Consider the following 13,377-nt stretch of genomic DNA (forward strand, 5'->3'; position numbering starts at 1 on the left):
GGTGCAGAGGCGCTCTGCCCACTGGTCGATCCGACCGAGCCATCTGAACTTCCCTTCACATCTTACACATCTATTAACCATAACATTCCCATGTCCAAAGCCAGAGTCTCCTGAACCAACTCTCGGGAAATGTGTGACAGGGTGACGCGGTGAGCAGAGCTTCAATCCTTTATACCCCAAAGAACCGCTCTCAGCATGGGGCCATGAAGCCAATCCAATTAAAATGCATAAATCTCGCTATATGCCTCCAGAGCTGGGCTTTGACTCATGAAATATGGTCCGGCAGGGCAGACAGTTGCGCTAAGGGGTAGTGGCCCACTGCAGGGAGTCATGTGACAAGTTCACCTCCGGTATGACCAAGGATTTACGATCTGCACAGGGATGAGGAACAGTTGCGGAGAGGGCATGTGAATCAGGGGTCCTGGCAAATTCGTCACATTTAAAAAGGGCTGGGGGAGAGATTCCGGCTTGCTTGGCGGGAGTTGACATTCAACACATGCAGCTAATGTCAGACTGTGTTGTAAGCTACAATAACTATGATGAAACTTTCTGTTAACGTGGTCTCTGTCTTCTCTGTATGTGCCTTTAACATATGAGCAGAATTTGTTTTGAAGCATCTCCCTAGCTGTGTGTACAGTACCGTGTGTATACAACATGGTGAAATACACCACTAACCTTGACTGTCCTTTCTCATCATAGCTATTGTCTGATGGTGCCAGGGTGGAGATGTTCTATAAAGACAGTGATTAATGTTACCCAAATATCACCCTCTCCATCATCCAGTGGGATGTGCCATTGATTTATACGAACTGGTCTGTCGGGAATAGCGCCACTTACCAGTAGCTCGATGCCTCCCTGGGGCCTATCTTAGCACGCGCATCTACTGCGTAAATAATAGACTGTAGGTGGAACCACAGCAGGTCTATATTTCTTCAGCTGGGGCTTATGCTCTTGCCCATATTCAAAACATTTGTTTTAATCTCAATGCCCACTAGCTACCTTCACAAATGGCGGACCTGAATTCAAAGGAGAGGGTTCAGTAGAGAGCTTAAGGAGCTGGAATAGGCATGGGCTATTAGCAAACCTATGTTAGAAGTAGATCCTTGTGACATTGATAGAGCTTCTGCATCTGCTGAAGCGAGACCAAGTGACCCAGAAAGGTCCAAGTGGAATGAATGTATTTAGGATTTAATACATATCAAGCATCTTCAAATTGGAATGAATGTGTTCGGCTCAGGAACAGGACATCTTGAGGTGAGAATCATCAGCGTTCTTAGCAAAGTCACATTGAAGCACACCCACTCTCACATCACTTGCTCCAAAAAAAAACCTGTTTCCTATCATTCTGTAAAGATACAAGAGACATACAATCTCGCACACGCAGCTGCCGTCTGTGAGTGCAGTTTTTAATTTGTTTATGTGGCCAACGGCGCTTCTCGGATTTTCGGGATTCAGTCAAAGGCAACAGCTCTCTGGCTGGGTAGCTCAAAATTAGCTAACAAAGGGCTTGAGTGGCAACACAGGCAGCAGTGACAGCGCTTGATGCCCTTGTGATCACCTAAGTGGCGGTTACCTGATTCCCTGTGTCTGACAGATATCCTTTGAGTGGGTGTACTTCTGAAAAGTAGCAGGCTTGAGGTAGATATTTGACTTTAATGAGTTCTTGTGAGCTTGACACTTGAAAAAGATTTCACAATTGGTAATTTGAAGAAAAAAAAAGAAGGAAATTGCATTACCACTAGGGCTCTAAACATCCTTGGGTACGCACTACGCAGATATTCAAACATCTACAACATCGGAAATTATTCTAAGGAACTAATTGACTTGAAACATAATTAATCCCGATGAGACACAGTCTGGAGTTTCCCCATTGCTGAGTCTGTCTAACAATCTCATATACAAGTACATTCGAGTTCAAGTTATTCTTATGAATATGAATCGGCGTGCCACGTTTTCACCTTCCCCACTCTCACAATCAAAGACGGGCTGAGCATAATTACAAGGCAGTTAACTGGTATATTTGTGTACATACATTAGTTTTGTATAACAAAAGGTTAGTAAGTAGACCTTCGGAAATCTTAAAGTCTATGGTTGGTAACTGATCTAAAGACCATGAAACATGTCAGGTATGATTATAGAATCATGTATAATGATTTTCAGACAATCAACATCCAAAAATAGACTTTTCCACACAGGATCGGTATATGTTTCTACTAGATATGAGCTGGAATATAAAAACACATTCGTATTCTGCTCATCAAAACTGTTAAAAGTTCAAAGCGTCCGAAACCAATGCGGCAACTTCAAATCACTGTGAAGGACAAAATGACACCGGTCATAATGTCACGCGCACGAGTAGGGGCATTTTACCACTTCTAATTCGTATGAAGCACTTCAAATGCAATCTGAACTTGGTGCTAAAAATGTAACACGAAAAAACAACGTAATACGGAAGACTGAACATAAAGATCCCTGAATATAACACTATTCCCAGCTAGCGTGCACACGATCCATCGACCAAAAACAACAAGATGAAAGATGACGGCGATACTGTAGTGAGCATCTGTCCTCCGAAGAAAATTGTAATTGCAGCCTATCTTTTTTTTTTTTTTCTTTCAGAGATGCCACTGAGAAATAAACAAGGTTAGAATATAATCTGTTGCTCCGAGGGTAATGAGTAATAACAATGCAGAGATCAGCAGTGGTATGTTGTGCTGCCATGGATACAAAAACAGATAGTCTCTTCAATTTATGAAATTTCTCTCGGCACACATTCCCGCTTTCCCTACATTCAGTGTGTTCCTCACATACAACACCGTGACAGTTTTGGCAAATGAAAAGCGTCCGTATCTCCCGTTCAGTGGCACCTTCCAACAAGCGGGCTTTTATAACATCCAAGTGGAAAAGATAAAGCACAAGGGAGGGGGGGGGGACCGCTGTCACTCAAGAGCTGAGGGTGTAACTACTGTCCACTTTCCTCCGGTGAATGCAGTGTAACAAGCGAGCCAGGCTTTCCAAAATGTTAGGGACATGGCTCGACTGAAAGCGCTCCTTTTTACCGCTTCCTTTTTTTTCTTGCTTTGCTTTCACTGCGTGAAGGATTCCATTCTTCGCGGCTCCCTCTCTATTCCAGACTCGGCTTCAGTCCTGCAGAGAATTTAGTGGGCTCACAGAGTCACGCTGCTGAGTGACAAAATAGTGTCTCTCTCTCTCTCTCGCTCGATGTAAACCACATCGCCCCAGACCTTCCAGCAGAATATTAGACTGTGTGCATGATTTTGTTTTTGCGATTGGGTTCGAGCATTGGGACTATGTGAAAAAACGAGGGATGGAGTCGGATTGGGGGAAAAAAGGAAGGTGAAGGAAGGACTAGTGGTTGAGTGGAAGAGGGCCAACTGGGACGTGTTTTCCCCCCCACTGATTCAGAGGAGAGGTTCTGGAGAGAGATGCTATAACAGATACCAAGAACTACTCTGCTCTGTCAGCAGCAAGCTCCTCAGACTTCCAATGACAGAAATGATTAAGCTGTCTGTCAGCATCAGAACTACGGCACAACTTCTTCCCTGACCGGCAATCCTCCTTCCCGTGCCTTTTTCAACACACTTCTACTGGTCTTCTCTCCCTTTGTATTTGTTTTTTCCCAGTAATCCCTGCTCACAAATCTCACAGCCAAATTACAAAAGGTTGTTTTTTTCAACTTCCATTAGCACCTCCCAATGAATTAAACTCAAGCACTCCACATTTACATTCACACTGACTGTACTCATTTCACTTTGTCTCTGCGTTTACCCGGAAGGCAAAAAAAAAAAAGCAAACGGTGCACTGAGACAATCCTGCAAATTTTGTTCCTCCTTTCTGTCTTCACATAAATAAGTAAAAAAAAAACACATTCATGCATTAATAAAGAGGGGAGATGGAAAAGGCTTGGACTCAAAATAAATGTTGATGTTAGGTTTAAATCCCTTTATAAAAAATATATAAATTTGGCTGATAAAGTACAATACATATACAAATATATACATACACTGTATATGTATTTTAAGGAAAAATACAGCCCATTTTTGTCAGGGATTAAATATTTGCTTCTGAGCTAAATGGCTGCCGACAGTATATGTTTGTACATTGCTCAGCATAAAGTGAGACATGGTAAGACATCGATAAGACATTTTGTTAGATTCGGTTATTTTACTACACCAAAACTATTCCTTCCACAAACAGAGGTAGTTAAAGAAAAGGTAAAGACATATTCCTATAGTACATATCAACAGAATTATGTTCTGATGCATTATATGGACTTTCAAAAAAGGTTTGAAGGCCAGAAGAAGTCATTACTCATAAAACCAATGTGTCAAAAAATCAAACACGCATCGTATGCTGCAGCTCCTAAACAGCCGCGTGCACAAAAACACTACACCCGCTGGAGCCAATCTTATATTTGGGCTGCTTCACACGTCGGACTTTTAAGGTGGCTGCGATCAATACACACTGTACACTGAAAGGGTCACTGTTTAAAAATCATATGAATAGGGTGTGTGTGTATTGGCACTTTAAATGTTAGTCTACAAAGTGCTGTGAAGGTTCAAAAATACTTATTCTATTTTACCTTGTGAACTAAAAAGCAAGGGAAATATAAAATATATATTGACAAACAGCAACTGCTTTAAAATGCTTCACACTGCCGCAACCTTACTTTTCTTGTCAACCTATCAACTTGGAATGGACTGGCCGGGTAAACCATGATGGACTAATGCATTTTCATTTCTCTCAAATGCATTTTGGTGAATTGTCGGTGGACACATATGTCCATTGAGAAGCAAGAATGGGAGAAGAGCTGGCCTACCTTGACATCCACATGGGCCATGAGGACGGCAAAATTGGTTAGATGGGTACAGGAGCATGTGGTGTGTGTCCTGTTGGTGCCGAGCAAGCGGCAGTCCTGCGTCGACCAGAAGCCAGTCATGGTTCTCTTGGAGTAACTCCAGAATGAACAGTTGGGGTTGAAGTTCTCCTCAGATTGCTGTTTGGAGGGCAAAAACATGAATACACAAGTAGAATCAGACACTGTAGAGTTAATAACAGGAAGAGATACAGCGTGTCCCCTCGCTAAGTACAACACAGGGGTATGGAGTTAATCACATACTCGCTTTGTCCATTTCTACCTTGCTTTGTTTGAATAAACATCAAATCAGGTTCATTTTTCCCCCCACTGCAATCCGTATCCATTCTAAAGTGAATAGCAGGTGGTTTTACTGACAGCATCAAGCAGCCCCATGCCTGTTTTTCATTGTTTTTTGACCTTTCTCTTTAACTTTCACTGCATGAAAATTGACTACCCCACTGTTTAATGGGTACCACCGCTGTCTGCGACGGGCTAGTACGGCCCTAACGACAAGCACACCTCCCCTGCTAACTCGCTTGCCGTTTTCATAAAAGTCACCCCACGACCACTGAGGTTGAGTAACACACGAGCACAACAAACCATAACTGCTGATAAATAGAAACATCAATGGCCTTTTCCCTCTCGAGCCCAATTTCTTTTGTGGCTTCGGTAACAAAGGAGAGCACACTCAGGATCCTTTGCTTTGTGACTCACAGCTTCCAAGGTTAAGCATGTCTGCTGTCTTACTATTAACGCCATGAGGGGCTGTAGTTTTTCACAGTTTCACACTTGCTGTAGGGTAATTAGTCTAATAAGGTTTATCCTCTGTGAATGTAAATTTGCCGCTGACTGAGTTCACCCTTCACACATCCAAACCCTGCGTAAAATATTCCATATAGCAAGGAGATAGGATGACCCTCTGTTCCATTAATGGATTTAATTGGACCCATTAAGTGGTGAGGCAAGGAAGCAAAACAATAACTAGAGGACACATCATCATCCCAGAAGACTAGTGATCCAAAACATCATGGTTGAGAAGGGGACATTAGTGTGGGAAGCCCAAAAAACAGGAACCCCCCCCCCCCCCTCGTTAGGAGAGTTTAGATAACAACGGTTTATTTTCAAGGGCAAAGTTGAAGTCCACTCAACATACCTGAGATACATATTGATACCTTTTATTCTGTCTGGGAGCATCATGTATAGACTCACCTATAGTTTGTAGCGCCAAATGTAAGTCAAGCTGAGATCAAAACAGTAATAATACAACAATAGTGTAATGTAGTGTAGACCAAATCAAATGATGAAGTTCTCCTCTCAGAAAAGAATACGTGAATGTTCTTGCCTGCATCAACGACCAGTTAATCAAAGTGTTGTCTTAACAACACCTCTGTCTGGTTTACCAGTTTACCAGAGAATAGGGAGCGTTTGATTCGACACACCAGAGTGCTGTATTGGCGCTGTATGCAAAACATCAATATCGCATCCAATCAAATTTAATTAATTGCGCACGGTTGCAATCATTATTATTATTATATGATTAATTGTACAGCCCTGGGTGTACACAAAATGTACTCTATATGTAAATGATGTATGTCTATTTCACGTCAGTTGAAATGACAACGCAAGCAGCAGCTCTCTTGTTACGAGCAGAAGAGGCTGCAGTGCAGAAAACACACTTTTCCAACAGTGCCCTTTTTTTTGGGGCACTGTTTTATGGAAATGACTTGATCTGAGCAAGAAAAGGGTACGAAAGCTCCAGTGCCCCAACATTAGACGACCAGTAAAATGACTGAATCTAGGATCCAAATTACACTTAAGGCAGGTGAGTCACAGCAATAGCTGCGCTGACATTGCCCCCTGACATTTTCCCATCATTTAATTTTGATATCCATAAGCGCTCCTTCTTTCCACTCTCTTTATCCCTCAGCGCGCTGTGTATTTTTCCGCCATTGTTTCTTCCTTCCAGGTCCCTCCTACACATGAGGACGCGCTGCAATTCTCTTATGGTAGTTCAACATCCTTGATAATCGCTGAGGGCGCTGTTTGTAGACAAAACGGGGATATTTTCGAGGGTGGCAGAGTGTGGAGAAGATAATGGAGTCAAGAGGGAGAAGTTGCGACTCCCCACAATGACTAAGCAGCCTCGAGCGAGGCTCAATACGACTGATATTTGTTCAAGAGATCAGGCTGGTATTTGTTCAAACTAATAAACAACAACACGCATCTCCAGCGTAACCTTGTGAGCAATTCTTCACACCTCCCATTGAACATAACGTCATATTAACTTAATTTTCTTCGTCTTGAGATGGGATTTCTACATTTTTGTTGCACTTCAGGGATAGAGAGGATTGTGATGAAAGGCTTCTATTAAGGCGGCGCATGGAATATGCAAGTGTGTCTTTGTGTTGAAAGTAAAGTAGAAAGAGACAATTTACCATTTAAATGCAGACACAGTCACATCAAAGGGAAAACAAAGCACATCTCAACTGAGACACACAACTCAGAGACGGAACATTACCTGCAGATGTCTAATGGTAAATATGACGGGCTCAGAGAGGTAGACTTTGTTAGAGTCCTTGTTGATGGCAGCTGTGATCACCGGCGAGTTGACGATGAGGGAGTAATTGGTCGCCATGGCTTCGCTGCCCAGCTTCATGCTGGCGTTCTCCGTTGAAAGGTAGACCCCGATGTGTTTGTACAGCACGAACGCTATCCGGATCTCACCTGCAAGAAGACCAGCGGGGGGGGGGCAAGTGGTCAATCTTCCACAAGTGACAAGTGAGTAAAGAACACCCGACATGGCCAAAAGTATGTCGACGCCATTGGATGATTGTTGAACGGACATATTAGTTAGAAAAAATGAGCTCTAATAATTGACTCATGTTGCTTCTTCCTTTTCTTCTTGCCGATGATAACCTTCAACCCACACTTGGCTGCTTGATATACAGTAGAAGTAAATAGCATCAGCCCTGTGGTGTATGGTGAAGGTAGTTGGAAGGATCAGAGGTAGCTGTAAATGGAAGGTGCGCCCTGCTGCTGTCATTCAAAATACAGAACCACAAAGCTAGAGGCACACAATGTATATTAAATGTCAACATTTTCTTTGTATGCAGTAGGATTAAAAAAAACGTCTCAAGTGGAACTAAACTAGGAAAAACAGCCCCAGACCTGAAGAACACAACATTATGAGCAAAGGGTCCGCACAACATACAGTGTATTGATATTATAATGTGACAACAATGTGCTAATGTGCTAGTTATATGGCTTGTATGCTATTGGGCTTTGGCAACACTAGAGAAATACTGGAAATAACCTCAGTTGAAGCTTTGTGAACAGTGTAAAGTAAAACAGAGAAAAAAAAGAGACTAATGTCAAGGTTGTAGAAATAGTTCTGTAAGAAAAAAAAAAGAGAAATCTTTCCTACATCAACAGTTATTTTAATTCGGCATCCAAAAAATGTGGTTGCCACTCATCTATTGGAAAAGGCGAGCATTTTTCTTCTTATTATTGTCTTTCTGTCTTTGTCACTCACACACATCTCTTTCCTCTCCCGCTGCCTCAATATTCAGCATTGATATGAAAGAAAATTCCCTCCCGCCGTGACTGAGATCACTCAATCAGATGAAAAGAAAACAATTTGGGTGCTATAGCACTGGATGAGGGGGAAAGATCCGCCACCCTGCTATAACGACGCGCGGTCTGGACATAGACTTATAGTCATCCAGCTGAGAGGCACCGGGCGCCGCTTGAGTCGATTCTGATTTTGCATGGGCTGATAATAAAGTCTAAAAATGGGGCTGTATTGCTCCTGGAAATAGCTTTGTATTGTGTCTAACTGCCTCATTCACAGTTTAGAGGCAGAGCTTGAATGTAATTCTACAGCCAGGGTGGTGTTTGGAGTCTTAGAACGATCCTGGTGCTTTATATGCAGCCCAACAAAGGATTTTGGGCGTCAAATTGAAAGTAATTTACATGCATCAGTAATGAAATTCTTACAAAACCTTTGCAGCCCCCAATGCAATATTACAGCAAGATTAAAAAAATAAATACTTTTTGATTTACTGCAGTTGATACACCGAGTAATACAACAGTATTTCCGTTATAGTCGTGTCAAATTCTGTCTGTTACATTTCTGTTATATTCCTGAATAACACACAATGCACAGACTCTGTGTACAAGGCATGAACACACTTCAAACCAACAACAGGGCACCATTAATAAAAGCAGATTCAAACGTTTCGACGACTCACCGTTTCTTCCGTGCTGCTTTAGCGTGTTCGCCGAGAGGTGGATAGAGTTGCCCTGTCCTCCCGTTTGTGGGAACTTCAGGTCGAGCAAGTCCCCCTCTGTGCTCATTCTTGCCACCTCCAGTTCTTCACACGTACGGAAGAAGAAGCCCAAGCATCAGCAGTTAACAATCAATACCTTTGCACAGGCACAACAGTGGACAATATTGGCAATATGGTTGCCCATACACTGACTATATAACATAAACAAGACATGAGACCTTAATGATGTTCAGTACCTTCAAACCCTGAAAAAAATAAAATCCTTTCAACATGCGGTAAATGCCATAAGAGAAGTGTAAAACTAACTGAACAATAAAAGCGATCAGGCTTTGGAATGAACCTGACCTCCTTAAGACTTATTTGGTATCATTGCCATTAGATAAAGACCTATAAAACTACAACACACAGCAGCCTAAAGTAAACATCTCCAATCCACTTCACTGATTCAAACAGCCAGTCTCCTATATTGCTGGTTTTATTAATCCAAGCATCTCCAACGAGCACCAAATGCAACACATCCTGTCTTGATGCATGCAGCAGAAGGACTGCCTCCCTCTCAACTCTTCATATGAAGGGCAGGTTTGTGTTCTGCTGTAGGCCTCTTAATCAAATGACAATCAAGTGTTTCAGGTGACATTCTTTCCTTTTAAGTTTGTCTTCGGCCTTCATTTCAAAGAATCCTTTTCTCGAGAGGAGCGGAGAGAGCAAGAGATACAAGGAGATAAAGACCAGCTACGGAAGACGAGCTCACTTCTGTGGCAGCTCAACAGCTGTTGAGTCTGAAGCGAGCTCCTAATTTATGGTTCAAAGACTACGGCGTCATACCGCAGAGGAGCTGCTGAGAGGACCCCAGCTGAAATTAAAAAAAAAAGCTCATTCCATCAGAGTTATTACGGTATGATCCAATTCAGTTTGATTCAAGCAGTCGAGTGTGCTCTAATCTCGAGTACGGGTGACCTGCGCGAAGTCTGGGCATTCCTAAATGTCACATTAACTCCCAAAGCACTGAGACGAATCCTCTGATTCATTGCGAGGCAGAGGTACAGAAAAGAAGTTGCACGAATGGCAAATTCCAACAGATGAGGTGAGCAGTATGGACTTACACAGGTGATAGGAGTAAATAGCTCATTTGTACACTCAGATGACGTGTTGGGATTTCTTGGCCAAGCTCAATGAATTAGCGAAGTCTAGTCATCAGATTGAGGTTTCCTGATAACCAGCGGAGAGACTGCAGGAAGTTCAATAAGCCCGTCCGAGGTGTTTTAACGGTATAACTGAAACTATTGCAATGTATTTTTTTTTTTTTTTTTTTTTCCACAAAGGTGATGTCATGAATAATTCCATTCAAATGTTTTGGGTCGGAATAACATTCACTTTCATATCGGCTCCCTTCATCTGCTTGAGAGGGTGATTTCCGACCGCGATCGGTCCAAAACGTTTCACGGTCAATGACACCGCATTCGTTTCCTGCTATGCCAATGCTAATGGCGGGTCATCTCTGGCGCAACGCAAACAAAAAAACTGGCTGGCAGATTTTAGTGTGCAGTGGAGAATCTCAAACACAATGCCATCCAAGTGTAGGAAAACTTCATCAAGCCTGATAAGGCATTCAAGCTGATGATCTGATGTCAGTGGGCTGTGACACCTCTTGTCTTTGCTAAAGGTTAGTGCCCACGGAAAGATACAGAGAGGCCACATTTAATCCTCCCTTTGTATCCGTTTCCCATACTTTCTCTTAAGAAAAAAACCTTTGTATTAATGTTCTCTTGTGCTTTTGCAAAGGCCAGGGGGTTTTGGTGATACATTCCTATTCGACTTAGCTAAGACAATACCCCAGATAGCTCACCATTCCCTGGATTCCAAGCCTGCCGTTGGAATAAAGAAAGCATTTCTCATCTCCCTCTCTAACTCTCTCTCCCCCGTGTGGTTGTGTAAAAGAGCTTACGACGGGCTTTAGGGAATTCCTTTGATGCCATAGTCGTCGTTGGACCCAAAGGCTACACCTTCAAAGCCCGCCTAAATAACACGCTAATCGGCAGAAATCTGCTCATGAGATTATCGCGCGGAGAGCGAGGCACGCTCTTGCGCAGACAAAGCCCGAGACGAGCGCATGCACTGTGACGTGTAAACACAAACACAGACACAATGGGTGAGGAAACATCCCTCTTCTTTGAAAGTGAAGAAAATAGATCTCATTATGAGCTTAAACCTAAAATTGGAACGAGGCTTCGGGGGTTCATTTTGAAGCAGGAAAAAAAAACGGCTCGTTGAGAAATGTGTAACCAGGTGCAATGAGCTACAGTACACCTGCACACACACAAAACCCGTCGCTTTACATGTAATTCATTGTGAGAGATCAATAATTAGCTGCTGCAGTGATTGCCGATGTTTAAATGGGCCGCCCCTTGTCTTCATTTAACTACCCTGCGTGGCATGAGGGATTGCAGGGGCCAACTGGCTGGACAAAAAAACAAAAACAAGCCGAACTAACAGAGAGATAAGACCCAGTAAACATGTCACCAGCACATAATTAACCAGACTACCACGATGCACTATAAAGTCTCACTCCAGTCGAGCAGGCATCGTCTCTAAACGAGCCCAGAACCTCCTTAATACCCACATGAAGTGTGTGCCAGATACAATAAAATAATTTTATAAATTCTCCTTACGCTCGCTTCCTTTTTAAGTCTGTAGACCTATATTTTTAGGTTGCCATGGCAGCAGGAATTTAGAAAAAAATCCCCACTTCTTTAGAGCAGAGGTCGATACATCATAATGTATTATTTTTTCTTAATTCCCCGTGCCCCACTCGCCGCCCTGTGCAAAAAAAAAGGTTATGTTATTTTGTGCTTTATAAATAGCTCTCAATGTAAACGGCAGTTTTAATAAATTCTACGTTTGAACAACTGATGCATCCAGTTTATAAAAGCTCAACGAGGGGAAATATTGACGACAGTTGTTCCATTATCTGCGCTCACTTGGTATTTATACACTTAATAGTGAGCACTGATCCCTGATCTGCACAACTTGTGGTTCATTCCGGCTAATAATTAACACGAGTATAAGTACAATCATTTGAGATAATTGTTCATTTACAGCTGACTGCCATCAGACATAAGCAGCCCTGCCATAATGTAACCTCCTGCCAGGGAGAAATAATGAATCCAGTGACCGTCACACTTCGTTCCAGCACCTCAAGGGCACCGCTGTCAATACGATAGCGCCGTGGATCAATAGCTGTACGGTGGACTTCGTAACCCACGGTACAAATGGCAAGACCGGGATGAAACACTTCAGACACATGAGGGAAGGGACCCACTGGAACACCAAACATTCAGCTTTTTTAAAATAGCTTCCAGTTTTCTAAATATCATAATTGACAATGCAGAGCCAATAATCTGTTTCTCAGCAGCTTGAGAAGAAATTAACTTAACTCTATCCAAGATGGTTTACTCATGCAGACAGACCAAATTAAAGTGCGATTTGTTTGCTGGCATAGCGTTTTCATTGCTTTTATTGCAAAAAAAGAAAAGAAATCCAGAGCTCTCAACCAAATGACCTCATCAGAATTTGATCCATTACTTTCCAATTTAATTTGAAAAGTATAGAAGAGCCATTTCATTAGATTGTTCTATGCCATGTACAGTAAAAGTGTGCGAGGAACCACCAGGAGCCGGAGGAAGTCTCTAGTCTCTATGCTTTCAACCGGCTGGACCGGAGAAAGACTTTGGTGCCAGAACAATAAGGTCAAAACGTGAAAGCCTGGAAAAACGTTTTGGCCTTTAGTGTCCAGTTAACAACCTTCTTAGAAATTCACGGGGTGCCATTTTGGAACGTGCTTCAGTTTTTTCTAAAAACAACAACATCGTATTCTCATATCTCTTAAAACAAATCACAAAAATGTACAATAAATGACATTTGCATGTGAAGATTGCCAACTAAAAATTGTCTTTGCTTGTACTCACGGATGTTGTCGGTGTTCTCCTGCACAATGTCCGTCTTCAGCAGGTTGTCAGCCAGGACAAAGGCCCCTTGCTCCACCGTGTCCAGCAGCATGGTGGCGGCCCGCAGCTGCTCGCCTGTGCTCAGCTCCCTCCATGCAGCCTGGGCCTGAGGCTGCAGCAAATTGTTGACCGTCTCCACCATGGCCTGGGGGAGTCCAAATCATTGATTCAGTCAACAGAAGCTATAAGCCGGCCTGGGACTGCT

The 13,377-nt window shown here is 42.7% G+C and overlaps 1 protein-coding gene across 1 annotated transcript in view; it reads right to left on the reverse strand.

Moving 5' to 3' along the window:
• Positions 1 to 13,377, reverse strand: part of LOC142971769 (adhesion G protein-coupled receptor L3) — a 111,669-nt gene that overhangs the window by 30,406 nt on the left and 67,886 nt on the right. Inside the window, exons 9-12 of the mRNA XM_076112428.1 lie at positions 13,134 to 13,317; positions 9,130 to 9,252; positions 7,398 to 7,603; positions 4,841 to 5,017 (exon numbers count right to left, since the gene is read on the reverse strand). Of these exons, the coding sequence (XP_075968543.1) occupies positions 4,841 to 5,017; positions 7,398 to 7,603; positions 9,130 to 9,252; positions 13,134 to 13,317 (690 nt within the window). The remainder of the gene's footprint in view (positions 1 to 4,840; positions 5,018 to 7,397; positions 7,604 to 9,129; positions 9,253 to 13,133; positions 13,318 to 13,377) is intronic.

Source organism: Anarhichas minor, unplaced genomic scaffold (genome assembly GCF_050575085.1).
Source record: "Anarhichas minor isolate MPS153535 unplaced genomic scaffold, ASM5057508v1 ptg000049l, whole genome shotgun sequence".
Taxonomy (NCBI): domain Eukaryota; kingdom Metazoa; phylum Chordata; class Actinopteri; order Perciformes; family Anarhichadidae; genus Anarhichas; species Anarhichas minor.